At 38.0% G+C, this 23,486-nt stretch overlaps 1 protein-coding gene across 3 annotated transcripts in view; it reads left to right on the top strand.

Annotated features, from left to right (window-relative positions):
• The window catches only part of ABCC9 (ATP binding cassette subfamily C member 9), a 149,342-nt gene extending 142,369 nt beyond the window's left edge, over nucleotides 1-6,973 (top strand). For all 3 annotated transcript variants that reach the window (XM_061125119.1, XM_061125117.1, XM_061125118.1), the window contains exon 40: nucleotides 4,584-6,973. In XM_061125119.1, the coding sequence (XP_060981102.1) occupies nucleotides 4,584-4,721 (138 nt within the window). In that variant the 3' untranslated portion in view covers nucleotides 4,722-6,973. The remainder of the gene's footprint in view (nucleotides 1-4,583) is intronic.
• Nucleotides 6,974-23,486: the final 16,513 nt, after the last annotated feature.

Genomic DNA, 23,486 nt, shown 5'->3' with positions numbered 1-23,486 from the left:
CGATCAAATTGAAGACTTGCTTAAGTGTTTGCAATGCCCATTACAAGTTACTGCAAAGAGGTCATGGTTTTGTCTCTGCCTCTTTGCAGATGGATGGGTTCTTACTGACAGGCTTAAACTTTAACAAAAGTCTTTTTAAAATGAATTGCTTGGACATTTCCCTCTTGCTGATTCTCTTCTCTCCTTTCCATTTTTCTTTTCTCTCCAGCACCGTGTCTCTTCTATTTTGGATGCAGGCCTTGTGTTAGTCTTATCTGAGGGTATATTAGTAGAGTGTGATACTGTTCCAAACTTGCTCGCTATCAAGAATGGCCTCTTTTCCACTTTGGTGATGACCAACAAGTAAACATCACGAGCTACCCTGCCAAGAGTCCCATTCTCTGGTAGTTATCTTAGCCACCTCCCCCACAGTAAGGCAAGAGGAATGCAGATTAAAGGGGAGGGATGGGGGAGGGAACTAACTACAAGGTGTTATTATACAAATCAGCTCAACTGGGTGCTTCTTTTGTGCTCAATACCAATGAGGCATTTGCATATATTTTCAAATGTATCAATGCACCAGAGAGAGTGGTCTGGCAGAAAGTGACCTTGACAGCTTTTGCAGACCAGATCATTGTTACAATAGCTGTAAGTATGAGAGAAAACCTGTACCCAGATTTACCTCTGTCCTAAGGACCAATTTCACTATTCCTTGGAGATGTTCTGTAACTGTCCTTAAAGTACCAAACACATTCCTTACCTGCCCTAAAGAATGCCTTGCTCAATAATTAAGTTTTTAACAGTTGAGTCATAGGAGTTATGTGTGAAGTGCTCGCTTGTGCTTCTGGTTTTGTGAATGATGCATGGGAGAAAGTATACCCTTAGGACTTCCCTGGTGGTCCAGTGGCTAAGACTCCATGCCCCAAATGCAGGGGACCCAGGTTCAATCCCCATTCTGGGAACTAGATCCCTATTCTGCAACTAAGAGTTTGCATGCCACAACTAAAGATTTAGTGTTCTGCAGTGAAGGTCAAAGATCTTGCCTGCTGCATCATAGACCCAGTGCAGCCAAACAAATAAATAAAAATATTAAAAAAGAAAGAGCACCCTTGAAGTGCAGCTTTCTCAAGGTAGCTGGAAACGATTCCCCATCAGGGCTCTCCTTCTGTAAACTGGGCCTAAGTAAAGAGATAGCACTTTCTTTCACTTTCCCAGTGAACTCTGTGATTCCTTCTGCCCTGGAGTTGCCTACAGGGAGACTTGAGAAAATTGGCTAACTTGAAAAACAATTTTATAACATTTTCAAGAATTTTCTCACTGGAGAGATGAGGAGAAAGAGCTTCCTGCTCCCCTTAAAAAGGCAGGTTAAAAGGGGGAAAAGCAGACCCTTGCCTACTCCGAAGACTATTTTTCTCTGCTCTGCATGAAGCATGGTACTGATGGGTGGTCCCATTTAGTTGACAGCTGGAAGATTTCTTGAGCATAATTTGTATATTTTCACCAAAAAATTATGTTATCTCACCTGAGTTCTGCTTTTCTACATTCATTGAATACTTTTCTGTTTACTTGTATGTCTTTCACCCATTCTTCATTTCAAGACCACCCAGTGTGGAGGTGGCCACCAGGATACCAAGAGCTCTTTCCCCAGACACAGAAAATTGTGGGAAAGGACCAAATGCTGTGGGCCCAGCTCCTTTTACCAGGCTCATAAGAGGGAGAGCCAACTTGTGGTACATCCCTTGTATAATACTCCTCAACCCTGTTAAAAGCTTCATCAGCTCTGTTGGGCTTTCCAGGTGGCTCAGTGGGAAAGAATCCACCTGCCAATGCAAGAGATGTGGGTTCGATCCCTGGGTTGGGAAGATCCCCTAGAGAAGGAAATGGGAACCCACTCCAGTATTCTTACCTGGGAAATCCTATGGACAGAGGAGCCTGGTGAGCACGGTCAATGGGGTTGCAAGAGTCGGTCATGACTTAGCAGCTAAACAACAACAACTGTTAAGAGTAATTGGGGCTTTGCTGGTGGCCCATCAGTTAAAACACTGACTTCTAACAAAGAGGGCACAGGTTCGATCCCTGGTCAGGAAACTGTGATCCCACACACTGTGTGGTGCAGCCAATAAATAAATACATGAATTTATTAAGAGTAACTATTTTTCCTTCCCTGATAAAAGTTGTTCTGTTACTTTTGTTAACTGCCACTGAAAATTGTGGAATAACTATAGAAGATAACTTTCTCAAGTTTCTAAAAATAAGTCCTCATGCCCCCAAATAGTGTCATTTTTTTTTTTTGCTAATTGAATCTTGGCTTATGTTTTTTTTTTTTTTCATTTATTTTTATTAGTTGGAGGCTAATTACTTTACAATATTGTAGTGGTTTTTGTCATACATTGACATGAATCAGCCATGGATTTACATGTATTCCCCATCCCAATCCCCCCTCCCACCTCCCTCTCCACCCGATCCCTCTGGGTCTTCCCAGTGCACCAGCCGTATCGTTTTTTAATGGAAGTAATCTATACTTCAGTCTTGTTGAGGTTTATTTCTCTGGAGCGTTTTGAAAATTTCATCAATGCTATGGCAGTTGACACTTTGTCAAGCAGAAATTAATTTGGAGTAATGGAATAAACACCAGATATATTTACTTCTATAGGCCAAGTTTTTCAACATTTAAAAAAATAAGCATCATTTTAGAATATCAAGGCAATATTTATAATATCCTATTTATGGGTTTGAAAGCTAAGTTTTTAAAAATATCTGTAATATGGTTATTGAAGAACTAATTTTTTGAAGGAAATGAACAATGGACATTAAACAGCTCATTAAGTTTATTTTTTTCTAAATGCCTGGAGATGCAAGGGGCTCTGGGCCTTTCTTAAAGATAAAAATTGTCCTTTAAAGTGTGATATCTTAAATATATACCATTGTTTGTCACTCAGTCATGTCCAACCCTTTGCAACCCAATGGATTGTAGCCTGTAGCCTGCCAGGCTCCTCTGTCCGTGAAATTCTCCAGGCAAGAATACTGGAGTGGGTAGCCTTCTCTAGGGGATCTTCCCCACCCAAGAATCAAACCCAGGTCTCCTACATTGTAGAAAGTTTCTTTACCATCTGAGCCACCAGGGAAGTCCATTAATTACCAGTATTTAGTGAATGATACAGGTTTGTCTATGGATGTTGAAACTAGTGGTGCATGTCCTAAGCTGGCATCTTTATCACACTCCATATATGTACTGCTTTGCCCCTTAGTTGTGAGTTCCAACCAAGACGGCTTGCTTTTCTGAAAGCATGAACACTGAGTCTACCCCGTCTTCAGGTCCAGGGCAAGGGATAAGCTTTTGCTTTGGGGATCGCCCTAGGTTGAACTTTGGGTTGTTACTGACATACATTACTAAAACAAATTCCACCTGTTTATTTGTGCTTGTAAAATATGGCTCCTAAGAGATTTGAAATTACATGTGCCGCCTATTTGTGGCTCACATTATATTTCTATTGGACAGCACTTAGCAAGAGTAGCGAAAAGGCTCACTGCAAAGACAAAGTGCTGAATTATTTTTTCATGCATTATCTCATTTGATCCTCACCACCATTCCCCAGCCATCATTTTACTGATGTGAAAGTTAAGGCATACAAAAGTTAAGTTTGTTCCTCAAGATTGCACAGCTAACAGGTGGGGAAACCAAAACATGAATCCATTCTGACTTCGGAGCTTGCCTTCTTAACCATGACGCTAATAATGACAGGTGAACAGCCCTCTGAAGGACCAGATCCTCCCAACAGAACATCCTATGGCAGAGTGGAAGTAGCTCCGAAATGAATGAGCCTGGATTGGATGTTGATTCTGCTACTTACTATCTGTGTGATCTGATTTTGCTTTATTTATTATGAACCCCAGTGGTCTCCCCCATAAAGTGGAGAGAGATTAACACCCACATTTGTGGAATGTTCTGATGATTAACAAGTATGCGTGCGGAGTAGCTAATGTATAATATACGTTCAGGAAGTGGTAATTTTTATTATGATTAATTACTAACACTAGAGCTTCTTTCCAAAAGGTACCATGTGGGAAGAGAAAATGACTGAGTGGGTGGCAGTGATCTCTAAAGACAAAAAGACAACATGCCGACCTAAAGTCTTGGATAATACCTTTTAACACTGCATGCCAGAATGGACTTCCCCATATGGTTTTCTCAGAATTAAACCACCTTCCGGGGTTCTTCAAATTGTGTGTTATCCCAGGGAATTAGTTGACTATACTAAAAAGCTAATTTTAGTCTAGACTAAACTATAACCAAACTGGTTCACAGTGACTCTTATCATTTAATTATTTGACAAACATTTGTTATCCTATTCACAATTCTGTGAAAATGATGAAACTACTATATTAGGTACACTCAATCTAATACAGCCTATATAAGACCCAGTCATACTGGCTGGTGTTTAAAAGTATGTAAATAAATCATACTTTACATAAGAAAGAAAAAGAAGGGCTGTGCCCAAGATAAAGAAATGCCCTTGTATAAACAGTGAAATATGCATTTTCCATTGCTTTGGCTGGTGCCCTGAAATTTATAACGAATACATTTATTCTTTTCTCACTCACAGCATCGGGTTCACACTATTCTGACGGCAGACCTAGTTATTGTGATGAAGCGAGGAAATATTTTAGAATATGACACTCCAGAAAGCCTCTTGGCCCGGGAAGATGGAGTATTCGCTTCTTTTGTTCGTGCAGACATGTGACGGAATGTCTTAAAACCATGCTTGTATTTAAAACAATGCTCTCATAACCTACTTAATGGATCATCAGGTTGGCCTTTGGAAAGTGGCATCTTAAACTTTTACACACTTTTGTGAAGTTTAATTGTTATGTTGTGGAATTTGTAATTAGTAACAATATCACTGTACCAGTGAATATTGCATTTTCTATGATGTTTCTTCTTCCTGTTTTCTTTGTTTTGCTTTGTTTTCTAATCTGTGACTGCTTATTATGTTTATTACTGATGTTTTTCTAAAGATTAAGCTACAGAATAACAGATTGTATTCAAACAAGTAAGCTACTCTAAGTGGTAAATCAACTATTCTGCTTAAGTCTGGAAAATATCTCTCAAGCATAGAAGTTACAATTAGCATTCAGTATTATTTTACTCTTATTTGTAAGAATATATTTCCTTTTTGTTGGTGTTTCCAGATATTATTGGAAGAAATTAAAAGGAGGACAGGTTTTCTAATCAGTTAGAAAATGAAACACTCAAATTCATTATTTACTGTCTGAGAATATGTTCTGTATTCATCAACATTAATAATACTGACATTTCTTATAGAAGCCTCTTTTTTTTCATCTAAATTGTTTCTGGTCACCAAGACTAGAAGTTATTATTACATTTATAATAACTCTGTAAATCTAAAACCTTAAAATGATCTTTCATAAGAGTTTGAAATTTTGACAAATTATACCCAAGGTTCCATTTTTCCTTATCTAGTAAGAGAAGAGTTCTTAAGATATCGAGCATAATGTGCTTTTCCAGACTGAAGTTCAAAAAGTAATAAGGCTCAACCCTTCAGTGACAGGTCACTACAGCTTTCCATGGTTTAATTAATCATTAGATGTGTTTATAATCATCAAGCCCTAAAATTCCACATTATTCAAGACTGGAGAGCATAAATAAGCAAGTGGCCTTATTTTCACAGGATATATCTATACAAACATACATACATACATATATAAACATAGGTAGACATACACATATATGTAAAACATGTGTCCATTTCTAGGTGGAAGAATGCCTATTTCTTGTAAACAGTTATGCCCAGTGGTGTAACACAGGTATATATTTGCTCCTGCTGTAATTTTAATGTACATGTAAAGACTATATCAAAATTTTATTCTGATTTTAATGTGCATATTCAAGGTGCATCAAAATTTATGGGATATTAGTGTCATGCTTTCTTAAATGTAAATTAATAAATTGAAAAAACACTAAAAGTTACTTTCACTGTCATGCTAGCAGCCAAAGATTTATACTGCAGTTTTGTACATTTGATACATTTGTATCAATATTGATTTTCACATGAGGGTCCATGTGCATTGTAAGGTTTGAAGAATTATAACTGATGGAAAAAGAGAATGTAAGCTCCCTTTCTATAGTTCCTGTGTTCAGTTTATTGTATTGTGTATTCATGCTTGGAAAATTTGTATACTTACTCATACAGAACTTATGCCTGGGCCTTCACCTGAATTTAGAGTCTTGATGTCTACCTAAAATAAGTTTCACAAGGATGGACAAAAGTGTTCTATGTTACTTAGTACAAACTGTCAACTCGTTGGATATATAAAACTTCATTAGGAGAAAAATCCTCTTAATTCTTCCCTGAAAGTTAAACAGAACAGAATCAATAACTGTTGATTTGATCTTCAAAATATTTTCTAAATGTTCCACCAATCTACTCAAAGTGTTTCTAGCATGCAGATGCTTTGTAAGGTTGAATTTCTACGATGTTTTTAACCAAGTTATATATTCCGGTATCACAGAGAAAGGGCTTCCCAGGTGGTAATAGTGGTAAAGAACCTACCTGCCTAGGCAGGAGACTTAAGAGATGCAGGTTCAACCCCTGGGTTGGGAAGATCCCCTGGAGGAGGGCATGGCAAGCCACTCCAGTGTTCTTACCTGGAGAATCCCATGGACAGAGGAGCCTGGTGGGCCATGATCTATCAGGTCACAAAGAGTCGGACATGACTGAAGCTTCTTAGCACCCACACACAACAAGAGAAATGAGGATTTACCCACTGAAATAATCCCTCATGATATCTGTAAATATTCTACTGCTATCCAGGCAGTGTCAGCAGAAGCATCTCTAATTACGCTAAACAGAAAATCACATTTACCATTTTTACAACTCAGTAGTCACTGGTTTCCTCATAACTTGCAGTCACTTCAGTGTTTAATTGTTTACAAAACTAAATTGACTGAATAAAGTCAAGGATGATCTCTTAAGTTGTTTAATCATGTATTGTGTTATATGTATGAGCTATTGAATATGGAAATGATTCATCTTGAGATAATTTTTTATTAAATAGGTATATATCTATAAAAGAAGACCAGCCTTTACATAATCAAATTTCACATCACAAATTTCACATTTAATTAACCAAATCATTTTTACCAATTTTAATTCCTTAATATTTGTGAAGAGCAGTAAATACCTAAAGCTTTATATGAAAATAGGATACTGATAATGTTAAAAGAGAAAAAAATTCTTCTCTTAAAGGACTGTGCACCCTCTACTTCTAAGCGCTCCTTGTGATCAATTTAAAAGTCAACTTCGCTCTAGATTAGATAGATAAGAGAAGATCCTTCCAAGTGACTGGTTCTTGAGGTCTGGGACCATGTCCTGTTTGTCTCTGTGCCCTTGGCATATAATACAAGTACCTGAACCACAGCAGGCCCTAATAAGGATAGTTGATCGGTCCACTGATTAATTTTACCACTAGCCATGTGCCTATAGCTTTTCCCTCTCTGTGTTGTGTTTCTTCTACTATGAACATTTGCTGCTTTGGTATTATATAATAAATTACTTTTTTCATTTGCTTAATTTAAAAGGATGATTATTCTTTTACTTACAATACCATTGGGCATCAACCAGGACTGATCAATAGCTGTAAATTAACACAAGTTGACAAGACAGTACTTGATTATGCTTTGACAGTTTTGTTTCACACCTGTCACAGTCACAGACTCAGTTTTATATATAGGCTTTTGGGAGGTTTACATCAAGTGGAACAACTATATCTATAAATTTTGTTACATCTCTAATTAAAGAGTTGGATGTCTGGACTTTTCTCCAAGGTTTATTGATTAGTCTTTATGGTTGTCTTCCAATATATGTTAAATGACTATTTCGTACTCCATTCTTTGGCGGTCTATGATTTATAACATTTTAATAATTCCCTAATTAATCCCTTATCCAAAGTTAAATGCAGTCTTCTAATCTTAGCCTTTGATAGTAAGAAACTGTAGCCAAGAGGCTATATTCTGTAACTTGAGTTTAATTTTTTTCTTTAGTAACTACACATCATTTTCAAGATTTGCTCAGGCATTAGTAAGATTCCTCTAGCTCAAACTCCCCAGTGAAAGGGTTTATACCTGTATTTCTAGCAAATGCTTCCAGATGAGATTCATAATTAGCCAGGTTTGGGAATCGTCAGTCTACCTTGGTCACCACTCTCATTTCTTTTTATTGTGCATAATGTGGAGCCATAAGATGCTGGAGGTGATATTCACTTGCTTCCTAGCTTTGCTGACATTGACCTATCCTAGGCTGCCAGAACAAACCTCTTGGTGTCATTGAATCAACTGCCTTAGTTTGTCATAAAGGAAACAGTGAAATGAACTGAATCTCAGAGGAGAAGATGTAAACAGGGATTCTGAACACTGTTTTACTTTGTGTTGTAGTTTAATCAACAATGTGTGATCTAAAGGGGAATTTTTTGGAAAAGAGACAAGCTTTTTTAACCCACATCTGAATTCCCTGTTGAGTTATTTGCATGTTACCCTATTGAGTTTGAATTCATATTTTCAAATGTTTCTAGTGTGTAAATGTGAGTAGTTTTGCATAGGTTTCACTATTGATGTTTTACAATGTGGAAGGATGGCAAATTACCTGTGATAATTATTCCCCTTGCCACCTTCACATTTTTCCTGTTGGTATCATCATCACTGACATATGAAATTTGATATATTAATTCTACATATTCACTACATGGGATTTAAAATTTTTTTCTTTTTCTATGGGCTGGAGCTCATTTCCCTTAGTCATTTACACTATGGTCACCAATGCCCTTTCTAAATTGACAAAGATCAAGGGAGCCATACCTGGCTAAATAAGTTAATTGGCTCCAAGAAGAAAGCCTTCTGTGATCTCAGTGCTATCAACCATCACAGACCATCTCAAATATACGCTACACATTAATGGCAAAAAGCATTGCTTTCAGATGGTGATTTCTATCTGCCCTTGGCATAAAATAAGTAGCTTGTCCATAAAACAACAGTACAACACTGGCTAATGCTGCTTTGTTTGCATTTTTCCCTTAGACAGGGCTACAGTATGTGCTATTTATACACGTTATCAGTTTTAATTAAGTGAAAGACTATTGACCTTTAGTATTATCAGGGCCATGTGGATTTAGGCCAACAGTTTCATATCTAAGTATTTGTACTTTGACTAATAGTAGTTGGAGCTTTGTTCCAATGCTACTTAAGCAAAGAGCATGCTTCCTTGATAGCTCAGCTGGTAAAAAAAAAAAGTCGCTCAGTTTTGTCCTAGCAACCCCATGGACTGTAGCCCACCAGGCTCCTCCGTCCATGGGATTTCCCAGGCAAGAATACTGGAGTGGGTTGCCATTTCTTTCTCCAGGGGATCTTCCTGACCCAGGGATCAAACCCAGGTCCCCCACATTGCAGGCCAAACGCTTTAACCTCTGAGCCCCCAGTGAAGCCCTAATAGTAGTTGGAGCTTTGTTCCAATGCTACTTAAGCAAAGAGATGCTTCCTTGATAGCTCAGCTGGTTAAAAAAAATCCACCTGCAATGCAGGAGACCTCAGTTTGATTCCTGGGTCAGGAAGATCCCCTGGAGAAGGATAGCCTACCCACTGCAGTATTCTTGGGCTTCCCTGGTGGCTCAGATGGTAAAGAATCTGCCTGCAATGCGGGAGACCTGGGTCGATCCCTGGGTTGGGAAGATCCCCTGGAGAAGGGAATGGCAACCCACTCTAGTATTCTTGCCTGGAGAATTCCCCAGACTACAGTCCATGGGGGGGGGTCATAAAAAGTTGGACATGACTGAGTGACTTTCATAATTTAAAAAAAAATTCCTAATCTCTTTCTTTCAGATACCCAAAATATTCATCAATCCTTTGAAAGCAGGCATAAATAGAATCCATCAAGGAAGTTTACTGTTAACCCTTTTTCACAGGTTACAATCTATCTCCTGATCTCTCAATATGGTTGGGTGCTCCCTTCCACACACAAACATCTGAGTATGTACATTCACATCTATCTTAACTGCCTTAAAGAAGTGTATAGTTGCTATAAATTTTTACAACACATATTAACATGATGCATACATAAGTCAAATACAAGTTTTTAGAATGGATGGCAGAAAGATGCCTATAATAGTCTTTAAGTGTTTCTTCTAGACAAAAGAGTCACCTTTAGGAATAAGTTTTAGATAAATTGTGAGATATATTTCCACACTTGGTCTTAGCCAAAAGGCTGAGAAGTGATAATAAAATGTATTTTCAGTGATAAGAAGTTCAACCCACCTTTTCTACCAGTTTTTAAGATAACAATGGCAATACATTGCTGAGTTATAGTGGGCAGGTTCTTTTTAGTTCAACAAAGGGATGATCATAATTGTTATGGGGACTTCTCTGGCAGTTCAGTGGTTAAGTCTCCAGACTTCCACTGCAGAAGGTCATGGGTTCAATCTCTGGTTGGGGAACCAGGATTCCATATGCCATATCATGTGGTCAAAAACTTTTTCTAAATAAATAAATAAAATAATTTTTATGAAAGCTAGTGAACTGGGCATTTTTGAAAGATTGTTGTCCCCCTACTAAAGGAGGTTGCATGAAAATAAACTTCAGTTATTTCATCTTGATTGATGGCATTTGTTTAGTATCTGCTAAGTGTCACTTTTGAGTGATAAAGTGTGATTCAGAGAGAATATTTGTCAGAGTAGTACAAAGCTTTCTAGTATATTAAAACTAGTATATAATCTTCTGAAATATTTTCCAAAGATTTTTCTGAAAAAACTATTTTTTTTTTTCATTGTACTTAGGTTACAGATGAGAAAGCTGAGGCTAGAAGGTAAATGAATTACTCCCAAATAGTTAGTTTAATCATTGATCTCTGTCTGACTCCCGAGATGGCACTTCTGTTTTTGGAAGTATATATTTTTATTAAGAAAATAGTTTTTACTAAGAAATACTGTATTATATCCTATATAATAAAACATAGTTATCCTCTAAATTTTATATCTAAAGTGGCAAATTAAATAAAAAATTAAAATTGAGCTCCAGAGATGGTACTTGCAAACACCAGAGAAGGGAGTAGTAAGATCGGGGTGTATTGAAGAGAGACTCATGCATTAGAATTTAGGAAATGCAGAATTATTGGGCCTCAGCAAGAGTGAGGATGGGGTCAGGTCTAGAGACTCTCCACTCTCTAATACTATTTCTGTCAAGTTTCTCGGCTTCATTCTTCCCTTCAGAGCTGTCATCTCCACCCCTCTGTCCACTCCTTCCTCATCTTGCATGTAGACTTTCTGACCATCCTTATCTCAGATGAAATCCTGGAGCACCTTCACCCACAGTCACTTTCTTCACTTCTCAGATTGTCTATTTCCAAGTATCAAGAAAGGAATCTCCTATGTCCAGCTCATCCTTTGATCTTACATATGACTGGACAAATTTACACGACTTCACTTTGGGTCAAGGATCAACCCTTGGCCTAAAAAGCTGTGGCCAGAAGGTCTGAGCCAATTGAAAGTAATATCTTCTGCTGAGGGGAGTTTCACAGTCTGGAGAGTGACATGAAAATCGGAATACAAATTCAAATCACAACCAATAGTTCCAGAAAAAAAGAGTGATGGGACTGGGCTGGCTACTGATTCTTTGGGGGGAAAAAAAGAAAAATTGGAAAGAGGGAGGGAGAGTCATTCTTCAATTACTTGAGTGAGGTAGCTGACTAAACTCTTGGGCATTCCTTCTATGTTCAAATCCCCTACCTTTGCTCCAGAGAGAAGGGAAGTCCAAAGAAAGATACAATTTTCTTTAAAAAACAAGAAAGCAAGACAAAATCTCCTGCCATAAGTAATCACTTCCAAATATTGACTTTTTAATCCCAAGTTTTATTTCCCTATGGAATGACTGCATAACACACAGCTTGTGAGACACTTTCTCCCACTGCCCATTCAAAATGAGCAGTAACACTCACCTAGAATTGCACCATCCTGCTCATTTCAGGATCCCCAACACATACGACAATCACAAGCACGCTTTAGATAGAGGCACCCGTTTCTCCCAGTGACCTATCACTTCCAAGTGCCAAGGACTTGGCCCAGACACAGAGTTTGCTCTGTCCTTGACAAACAGGAGAGAGAAAGTGGCAGAAGCTGATTTAGGAGTAACAAGATTTCACCTGAAAATACGAGCTTCTTTTCTTTGTTCCCACTTGACAATTTCCAGCCTACATTAAATGCAGTATAACATTATATATTGGAAACACAAAAGTATAACATTATATTAGAAACACAAGGCATCTAGGCTTTTGGCCAAAAATGTAGGGAAAAAATTAGCAAGCCTAATATTTCATGGAAAATTCTTGGCTTATATAATATTTTAATAAAGCTTAGTTACATGTGCCAATAAGGCATAGAGATGACAGAATGATTTATGATTTAAATATCATATAATCACTGTAGTGTCTAGTACTGTCTTGTATCAGACAACATGAGAGAAGAAAATTCCTGGGGGCAAAGAAGAGAGAAGCAATGCAAAATCAATGCAGATATCAGTAGAGTGCATATGGCATAAACCGTCTCATTAAAAATCTGATGAAAGGATAATAATAGCTAACACATACTAAGAAGATATGAGCTTTATAAGTATACTCTCATTTAATCTTGACAAAAATTCTATGAGGCAAGCATTATTACCTCCATTTTACAACTGAGATCCAGATTGGCTAATGTGCCAAAGGTTTAGTTGAATTGAGATGCAAACTCAGGCAATCTGATTTCCAAGCTCATGCTCATGCTCGTAGCCATGTGCTATACTAGGCTACTAATGTAAGTAGTGAATGAGTTAACTTCTCTTGGGATTAAATGATTTCTATGATATGTGATCTATAACAACAAGGAGTTATGTCAGTCTACATAGAATATATTGGAAAAAAGGAACTGGGCTAAGAATTAAAAGAGTTGAGTTCTAGTCTTAGTCTGATCACATATTGAATGTATAGCCTTGGACTTATCATTGAAAGCCTGAGTTTCCATTTCCTCATTTGCAAAAAGGAAAAAAAAAAAACAAGAAAGCATGATAACAACTGCCTGCTCGCGTCACTGAGTTTTTGTGAAGCTCAAATTAAATGATTTTGAAAAAAATATATAATTTGAAAAGCACGTTCTGATATGAAACATTAACATTGAGAACTCACTACATATATCACATCTGAATAGTATTATAGGGATTCTCTGGTGGCTCAAACAGTAAAGAATCCACCTGCAATATGGGAGACCTGGGTTTGATCCCTGGGTTAGGAAAATCTCCTGGAGGAGGGCATAGCAACCCACTCAAGTATACTTGCCTGGAGAATCCCCATGGACAGAGGAGCCTGGCAGGGCTGCAGTCCATGGGGTCACAAAGAGTTGGACATGACTGAACAATTAAGCACAATATTATTATAAGGCATTATTTAAGTCAGAAAATCAACTTTTTCTGAAAGTTTAAAATTTGATACAATTTTAAAAATTTTGATATGATTCCAACTTTACAATGTTGAGATCATATATTCAAGCTGAAATATCAAGTAAAAATGGCTCCAGAACATTGAAACCCTTGGAATTCTGGAAAGGGCAAATGTAAAATCAGTCTGCTGAGGTACAACCTCGATCTCCTGGGAAGGATGAATAAAATCAGATTAACTCACATTCAAAATTAAAATCACCAGGATAGGAATCAAGAGACACAACAAATTATAATATTAGCACAAAAAACTAGAAAAAATTAGACGATCTATAAGATATTAAAAATATGTATGTTTTTCCAAAAAAGATGTGAAAATGTGCTCAATATCATTTTTAATCAGGAATGCAGATAAAAGAACAGCTACCTACCCACTAAAATGACTAAAACCACAAAGACTAACAATACCAAGTGTTGGTGATGGTGAACTGTCCCACGCTGTTGTTGAGAGCATAAATGGCACAACCAATATGGAAAACTGGCTGCTTCTACCAAGGCTAAAAATATGCGCCTCTGCCAGGACTCAACATTTCCACTCCTGGGCACATATCCAAGAGAAATGAGTGCTTATGTCCACAAAAAGACTTGTACAGAAATGTTAAGAGCAGCTTTATTCCTAAGAGTGAAAAGAAAACAAAAACAGCCCAAATCCCTGACAACGGGAAGATGGATGAATAAATGGTGGCTAATCCACACCAGGAAATAACTATTCCTGGTATATGGAACAACATGGCCAAAGCTCACAAATATTATGTTGAGTGAAAGAACACAGATACGGAAGAGTATCTTTATATGTGATTCCATAAGAGTATCTTTATACATGATTCCATGTATACCAAGCTAAGCAACAAGCAAAACAAACCAATAATAAAGTTAGTCATAATAAAATGAGCTCTGGTGGGGATCAATTACAGTCTGGAAAGGGGCAGAAGGAAATTTTCTAAAGTGATAAATATGTTTCATGGTCGATCTGTGATCTGTATGGCAGTTACATAGTTGTATACAAAGGTTTTTTTGTTTTTAATATTACATTTCTTGTTATATTCTATACATTCCTGAGGCCATGCTAATTTTTTTCAGTCTCTTTTCTCATTTTTTAAATAATGTTATTTATTTATTTTTGGCTCTGCTGGGTCTTTGTGGCGCTCAGGGTTTTTCCCTAGCTGTGGCAAGTGGGGTCTACTCTCTAGTTGCGGCATGGGTTTCTCATTGTAGTGACTTCTCTTGTTGCAGAGCACAGGCTCTAGGTGTGTGGGCCTCAGTAGTTGCAGCACATAGACTCAGTAGTTGCAGCTCCTGGGCTCTTGAGCTCAGGCTCAGAAGTTGTGGTGCAGGGACTCTGTTTCTCTGTGGCCTGTGGGATCTTCCCTGATCAGGGATTGAACCCAGGCCTCCTGCATGGGCAGACAGATTCCTTACCACCAAGCCACCAAGGAAACCCCACAAAGGTTTTCTAAAGGTAAGAAAAAGAGCAAATTAATTTAAAATAATCAAATAGGGACCTTCTAGAAAAGAAAAAAAGCCATTAAAATTAGCAATTCAATGGAGAGGTTCAACAGCAATTAAGCTTAAATTATGAAAGACTTCTTTGCACTGGAAACAGATCTAGAATGTAGCACAGAAAAAACTGATAGAAAATAAAAACACTGAAATGTAGAAAACTATTTACCAGTGGGAAGAGGGAAGGGGGTAGGGGAGGAAGAGATACAACTATTACGTATAAAATAAGCTGCAATGATATATTGTACAATACAGAGAACATAGCAAATACAATAACTATAAATAGGGTATAACCTTCAAAAATTGTGAATCAATATATTACATGTGCATGCATGCTAAGTCACTCCAATCGTGTTCAACTCTGCAACCCCATGGGCTGTAGCCCACCAGGCTCCTCGGTCCATGGGATTCTCCAGGCAACAACAGTGGAGTGGGTGGCCATACCCTCCTCCAGGGGATCATCTCCACCCAGGGATCGAACCCATGTCTCTTATGTCTCCTGCTTTTGCAGGTGGGTTCTTTACCCCTAGCACTACCTGGAAAGCCCACTATACTGTACACCTGTAACATATAATAATGTACAGCAAATATACTTCAATTAAAAAACAAAAGGACACTGAAAAGATATGGAGGATAGATTTAGATCATCTGAAAGAAAGATCCCAGAGGGGAAAACTGAGCATGAAGAGGACTCAGAGAGCCAAGAACTATTCCTAAAAAATTTGGACTTGGATGATTTCAGGAAGTACCTAATCCCTATTCTATTTAAACTATTACCATCCATAGAGAAGGGATATGTATCAATTCTTTCTACAAACACTCATAACAATTATCCAAAATCAGGCAGAGATAACACAGAAACAATAATACTAACTCACTTAAAGCTATCAGTGCAAATATCCTAAGTATATATCAGGAAAAACAACCCAGTATTATATTAAAATAATAACTTACCATGACCAAGTGAAGTGTATCACAGGCATGTAAAAATAATATGACTTTTTTAACCTAGTAACTTAATTCACCCTATTAACTGGCCACGGAAGAAAAAAAAAAAGGTCACTTTGGTATATGCTAAAAAGGTCTCTTATGTAATTCTTCATTCCTTATTGATTTTAAAAATATAGAAAAGTTAGACTTCTCTGATGCTACAGTGGATAAGAATCCTCCTGTCAATGCAGGGGACATAGGTTCGATCCCTGGTCCAGGAAGACTACACATGCCACAGAGCAACTGAGCCTGTTCACTACAACTACTAGTCCACATGCCTAGAGCCTGTGCTCTATGATTAGAGAAACCACTGCAATGAGAAGGCCATGCACTGCAATGAAGAGTAACCCTCACTCAGCACAACTCGAGAAAGCCAGCCCACAGTAATGAAAGCCCAGTTTGGCAAAAAAAAAAAAAAAAGCTTTAAAAGAAACCCAGAAAGGTAGAAAAAGCACACTACCTCAAAATGATAACCATGTGAACTATATATTCTGGAAGCATTTTCTCAAAATCACTAAAAAGAAAAGCATGTCTGTTAGCATCATTATTTACTATTGATCTGAAAATACCAACAAATGCAGGCTAAGAAAAAATACACAAATTAAAAATTAAATACTAATTAAAGAAGTAGCATGAAAGTTATAATTATTTTAGAAAATATTATGTGTTAAGTGTAATTAGCCTGTGCTAAATCCTTTTACACACTTACCTCATTTAATATAAAACTCTTGAGAGGCAGATATTAGCGTCTTCATTGTACAGAAGAGAAAATGATGCTCAGAGTGATTGTGTTCCTCAAAGCCATTAACCAAGGAAATGGCAGAATTGGTCACTGATCCCACATCTCTCTGACTCTAAAAGTATATGAATTTAAACAAAGGGTATATTTCATGTGTGAATCAACTGCATAATAAATTTCTGTAGATTTACAGAGAGGAGAGTATTTTATTATCCCATTTATTCTAACAATAAAAGAGGGGATTTGACATTTTAAATTAGCAGCAAATACCGAATATTTCATTCTAACTTGAACCTGTTTAGAAAAACAACCTTGTGAAAGCTTTTCTGGCATAGGTCATTTTTACCTAAAGGAAAATTCAGGCTATTTAACAGCAGAAAAAATCCTGGTAAATGATCACTGGGACCAATGAATCTACATGTCACTTTAAAATGTTCAACTTCTAAATAGCCCTTCTGCAGCAGGCATTTTTGAAAGGTGGCAGTAAGGAGTACCCTCCTGAGAGAGTTCTGGAAAATATCAGGTTCCCCTTTCCAAGAACTGCATGAGTCACTGATTTTTTAAAACATAGTGACGTGAAAGCTTAGCAATGGATCAAGACATTGTTGGGAATTGCTGTCTCCCTAAGAGCTTCAGAAAAGCCTATATCAAGACAGACCTGAGGCTTCTGCAAACTTGCCTCTCTCTGGCATGAGAATATCATGGCAAAATTTCACAGCCTGCAAACTTTCACAGCCTGCAAAATTTCTATTCTCCATCTTCTATTAGAAGATGCTAGTACCAGCTTCATTTAGTACTAGCAATTTTCACCCTATCAGTAGAAAATAATTATCACAGGGAAGGTCTACTTGACTGATAAAAGCACTTTTCTCTTGGAGACACTATTACAGTAAACCAGACATGCTGATTTCTTGGGTCTCTATTTTATTACCCGTATTTTGGCTGACTCACTTTCAGTCACGTGTCTTGATTAAATTCAAGAGTTGAGGAGATGCCAGTATAAATGCTGGGCAGTTGGGATTCTGAAGGTTGGTGGGGGTCTTAAAAATAATACTCAAACTGACCTTTATTAAGTACTTACAACAGACTGGTCACCAAGTGCTTTGTATGGATTGTGTCATCTTGTTCTCATAATAATTCTATGAATTTCTTAAACCTAAGTGGGCAATAGATTCTCCAGGGGCATTCTTAAATGTACCTCATTAGAAGTGTTTATACCATCTCACGAAAGATATTTCAGTCTGGGGGCCAAAGATATTATCTTATTCTATCTTTCCTTCATAAAAGCTTGGAAGAGCATAAAATAAGGTAACCATGTGTCTCTCATGTAGCTGGATCACAGATTAACAATCCTCACTTTGAGATATTGTTCATAAAAAGGGTTGAGGATTACGGATCAGATGTTTTAGGGCTTCCGTGGTGGCTCAGATGGTAAAGAATCTGCCTGCAGTGTGGGAGACCCAGGTTTGATCCCTGGGTCAGGAAGATCCCTGGAGAAGGAAATGACAACCCACTCCAGTATTCTTGCCTGGAGAATCCCATGGACAGAGGAGCCTGGCAGGCTACAGTCCATGGGGTTGCAAAGAGTTGGACACAACTGAGTGAGTAACACATTTACATCAGATGTTTTGCGTATGTTGTAGCTTTCCACCTGGTAGGTATTTGACTCAAATAGACTCTTGGGTAAGATCAGGAAAATAACCTAATTCTCAAAAAGCTGCCCAAATAATTAACTCAATGTATTCATCACCTAGAATATGCAGATTCTGAATCTTTATTCACTGGGTAAATGGAAAGATGCATGGATCAGTGAATGCACTTCCCATTTTCCCCATCTCATCTCCTGTTTTTCCTCATTTCCATCTGATACATTGATCTTGTTACTATTCTTCAAACACACCAAGCTTCTTCCCAATTCAAAGTCTTTATACTTGTTCTTAGGCTGCCTGAGTCTCTGACTGATTTCTTTTTTCAAATTTAGGCTTCTTAACGAGGGTTTTGGGGTTTCCTAGGTGGCGCTAGTGGTAAAGAACCCGCCTGCCAATGCAGGTGACATAAGAGACATGGGTTCAATTCCTGGGTCAGGAAGATCGCCTGGAGAAGGGAATGGCTACCCGCTCCAGCATTCTTGCCTGAGAAATCCCATAGACAGAGGAGACAAGAGGGCTACAGTACAAAGGATGGCAAAGAGTTGGACACGACTGACGTGACTTAGCAGGTACACACACAAAGAGGTCTTTTCTGAACTCTATGTAAAATTGCCCATCTCTGGCCCCAGTTACTCTCGTTCTTTTTCCTGCTTTACCCTCTTTATAAATTTCAACACCACTGATAATTATAGAATGTATTACTTGTCTATTTGTTGGCTAACACCTTCCTCTCTAAGAATGAGTTGGAGCAGGGGCTTTGTTTTGTTCACCTGGTTGTATATTAAAAGATAGTCATTGTCATGAATGCCCCCTTCCTGGCCCACAGATTCACACCTGTGAGCTGGCAGAAGTTTGAGGTGTTCACATGCAAGCCGCATGGAAAATTTTTTTTCACTGATGGCTCTAATGGATATCATTGAAGAAACGGGTAGCCTAATTTGGAGAGTGAGGTTCTTTTGCACATCATAGATATATATCTCAAAAAGAAATGTTCTCTGAAATCATTGGAACAGATAAGTACCAAGGGTTATATTGTCATTCCCACTTCATGATAACTCCAAAAAAGTGAGTGTATAACATGTTGTTTTGATTACTAGTTTATGTAACAGTTTTATTAAGTTGATTCCAAAGCATTATGTTCCAAAGTGGTTTATATGAGGACACTAATAAAGCAGCAGACCAAGCAAATAGACGAACTGTTATTTGGGCTGCTAACATTAATCGTTTCCATTGTCATTTTGAAGACTCTCCAAATTCTAAAATCTAATAAGGTTCAGACAAACAAAGAGTTCTAAATTAACAAGTCAAATCAAAGGCAAAGTCATCAAATGCAAGGCCTTTACCTTTTACCTGAGATAAGAGGGAAGTTCAAGAGGGAGGAGACGTACGTATATCTATGGCTGATTCATGCTGAGGTTTGACAGAAAACAAAATTCTGTAAGGCAATTATCCTTCAATTAAAAAATAAATAAATTTTTTAAAAAAGGGTCCTTTCAAGGACTTCACTGATTTGTATTTGATAATCAAAGCAGCAGACAAATGGGGAAAGCATCAGCCTTTCTTGTTTGAAGTCACCCGACCAACTCTGTTTCTTAGGAGAATGAGAACTGCAGAAATTTTTTTATCTGCAAATAAAATGCACATAAAGTCTAAAAGGAATCTAACCAATGTTTACTTATAAGTGAATAGCTATCCTTAAATTGTTTCCCGATTACTGGATAAATTTCTCTGGGATGTAACATGAGTAGATTCTTACTGGATTCCTAAAGTCAAGAAAATCATAAAATTTAAAGTTAGCTCTGTTCATTAGAGGTCTCCTCTGGGAGTAACGCACAAATCAGTCTTCACTCTTTAGCAATTAGGGCATTATAGAACAGTTAAGAAAATTTTAAGTGGGTGACAGCAAGAGTGATTAAATAAGCAGACCAATAAAATAAGCCTGAAGTAGTAAATATGTTCTTGAAAAATTGATTTCCTTCACAAATTTCTCAGAAGTAAATTTAAATGTTCATTATTTGGCCTATAATATGAGAAAAGGGGGATCATAGGGGAAGAACTAGAATCAATTAATAATAGATATTTATCTAGCAGCTACTTGTGTCCACAAAGATCTCTGGGGATACAGATATATCTCCATTAGGTTCAAAAGTTGTCAAGAGAAACATAGCCGGCAAATGCCAAGTTTAAACAAGTTTCATATGTAAACAAATGTAAGTACTGGGGACCTGGAGCAGTGAGGACAGTTGCTGAGGAAAGAAGGAGTTTGAAGGGAAGAGAAGGAAAAAATAAAGAAAGAAAGGAGAGATGATAAGTAATGAAATCTTTGCAGACAGATATGGCCCCAAACTTCAAGGAGGGCTTCCCAGGTGGCTCAATTGTAAAGAATAAGCCTGTCAATGCAGGAGACACAGGTTCAATTCCTGGGTCAGATAAATTCCTTACAGAAGGATATGGCAACCCACTCCAATATCCTCGCCTGGAGAATCCCATGGACAGAGGAGCCTGGCGGGCTACAGTCCATGGGGTCTTGAAAGAGTCAAACTGAACTTAGTGACTGAACAGTGACAACAATAAAGACTTCAAGGAGACCCCCAAGCTTCAGATTACCTATGTGAGCTATGAGAAATGGTTGTAAATACACAAAGAAAGATGAGAGTTAGAGTAAGTGCAAGACAGAGAGAAACACAGTGTTGCAAGCACTATTCCTTCTTTTCTTCATTTGACGAGTATTTATTGAGTACCCATTTCCAGGAGCTAGGAATAATTCCAGACACTGGGTCTGTGGTATTAACAACAAACTATGTGTCCTCATGCAGCTTCCATTTAGCATAGAAAAATTAGTTAAAGGAAAAAGACATAAAGATTTGGTTTAAAAAATGTCAGGAAGAAAAAAGAAAAAGAAAGCCTGTGATGTTTTTATAGTACACATTCTCCATCCGAATGGCTGCTATTTGTTTTTAGGCATATTATTGCCAAAACTTTGCTTATCAATTTCTTAAAATTAACCTTTATTGTGTGTATTCTTAGTGCTCTTATTTTGAATTAATTTGAAGCACTGACTACTAAAAAATAGGGTACAGAGTTTATCATTCCAAAACAAGTCAAAACTTGAAACTGCGTATTTGGAAGAATTACATCTCACTAGGAAAAAAAAAACTGAATTCTAAATATGATTATTATCACAAAAGGCCAGAATTTCCATAACATTCCGATATGGATTTGTGGCCCATTTTCTCATAATTCTCCTCAACAGTTCACCATTTCCCATCCAATTTCCCTAATATTTCTCTCTCATCACAATGTCACAGTCCTCTGTGACTTTACCCTCCAAATATTGACTCTGTAGCTTTCCTTTTGTATACATTTGTATATTGTCTACTGACATTGTTTATTAGCCCCAGACCTCACTCCTTCTCTAATTAACACAACAGTCTCCAGTGTCCCCTTCTGCCGATCACAGCATGTTGGAGCCTGAAAGGACCCTTAGCAATGCAAGCTTCAAAGCCATCTTGGCCTCTTGTTCCTGATCAACCTTCCTAAAGCAGACACTTCTGGTGTTCTCTAATCAGATTCCTTCCATGGCTTACCACTACCTCCTAAAGACTGTCCAGACTTCTTTTTTTGAGCATTTAAGGCTGTCTGGTGTTTTGTTTTTTGTGGTTTTTTTTTTTTTTTGAGGTATCAGCATGGTTTTCAACCTTACCTTTCCCATTCATTGACTCAAAAGTATTCTTTGAGCCCCTCTGACATATAGGCCGTGACATTGAGTCACAGCCCTGCTCTCTAGCAGCCCCCAGTTTCCTGGACTGCGGGGAAGAGTGGAGAAGGCATGGGACAAGGACAGGAATAACTCCTTAAGTGTTCAGAGCGGTGGTGGCAGAGGTTGTTCCGGGAGCACTGGGCCCACGCATCCAGCCCCGCTCTTTTGCCTGTGTTGCCGCATCAGTGCTGATCAGTTTGTTACTAAAACATGGCTCACTCTTGTCAATCCTCCCTCACACTCTTCCTTCCTGAGAAAAGTGGAATGTCTTTTCTCAGTTTTGCTCCAAACCCAAATATATCTGGGCTTTCAAAGACTAGTGATCATGTCCTACTCTTTTTGACCCCATGGACTGTAGCTCGCCAGGCTCCCTGTCCATTGGGATTCTCCAGGCAATAATACTGGAGTGGGTTGCCATGCCCTCCTCCAGGGAATCTTCCTGACCCAGGGATCGAACCAGTGTCTCCTGCACTGCTGGCAGACTCTTTACTGCTGAGTCACTGAGGAAGCCCCTCAGACTAGACCAGATGCCAAATAATCCATGCCGATTTCTTTCCTTAGTCTTCTAGTCTTAATATATCTAGATTAGTTCTATTTCCACTCGCATTCTAATCACATCCTTGCTAGTATTAGAGTTTATTATCAAATCCATGTCTTTTACTACAACTCTCTCTTAAGAACAGCAACTGTGATTATATATATATATATATATATATACACATTCCTTGCCCAAATAGGTATTTGATGAATGTTATCCCAGCTAAAATAACAGGGAATAAATTGTACACCAAACAATTGCAAAATGGAATAATGAGGGGATTAACTGTACAATTGGATCCCCACACATTTGTAGTAAAACTACTGCGCAAATTACTGTAAAAATTCACAACAGTGGAGAACAGAGCTACCACCAATAGACTAGGATCCCCAGGCTTGAAGGGGTTAAGCAGGTCTATCCAGGAGGAGGAAAAAACGATTCTTCATTTGCCTTCATTAAAGACTAATTTTAGGTCTCTTGGTAATTAAATGAACACATTGTTTATGCTCCATACTGCTTTCTGCTCTGAGTCTTGGAAAATAGATGAAATTTCCAAGAATTAAAGTTTCCATTAACACAAGTGCCAAATCAGGAGGCCTGACCTGTGGGAGAAAGCACATTTGTCTTTGCTGGCTCTTTTTCAAAAAGCTATAGAAAGATATTTACTATATAACCTTTCTTGCGCACAACTGCTCTGTTCTATCATCCAGGACTTCTACACAAGAGGGAGAAGCTGCAACATTTCAGAAAGCCACCAATTACTGAAGACGACGGTTTGAGTTCTAAAGTGTTGACAGCAGTCCCTG

The sequence above is a fragment of the Dama dama genome, chromosome 22 (assembly GCF_033118175.1).
Source record: "Dama dama isolate Ldn47 chromosome 22, ASM3311817v1, whole genome shotgun sequence".
NCBI classification, from domain to species: Eukaryota; Metazoa; Chordata; class Mammalia; order Artiodactyla; family Cervidae; genus Dama; species Dama dama.
The sequence above is the reverse complement of the archived record's forward strand: the minus strand, read 5'-3'. Positions and strand labels throughout refer to the sequence as shown.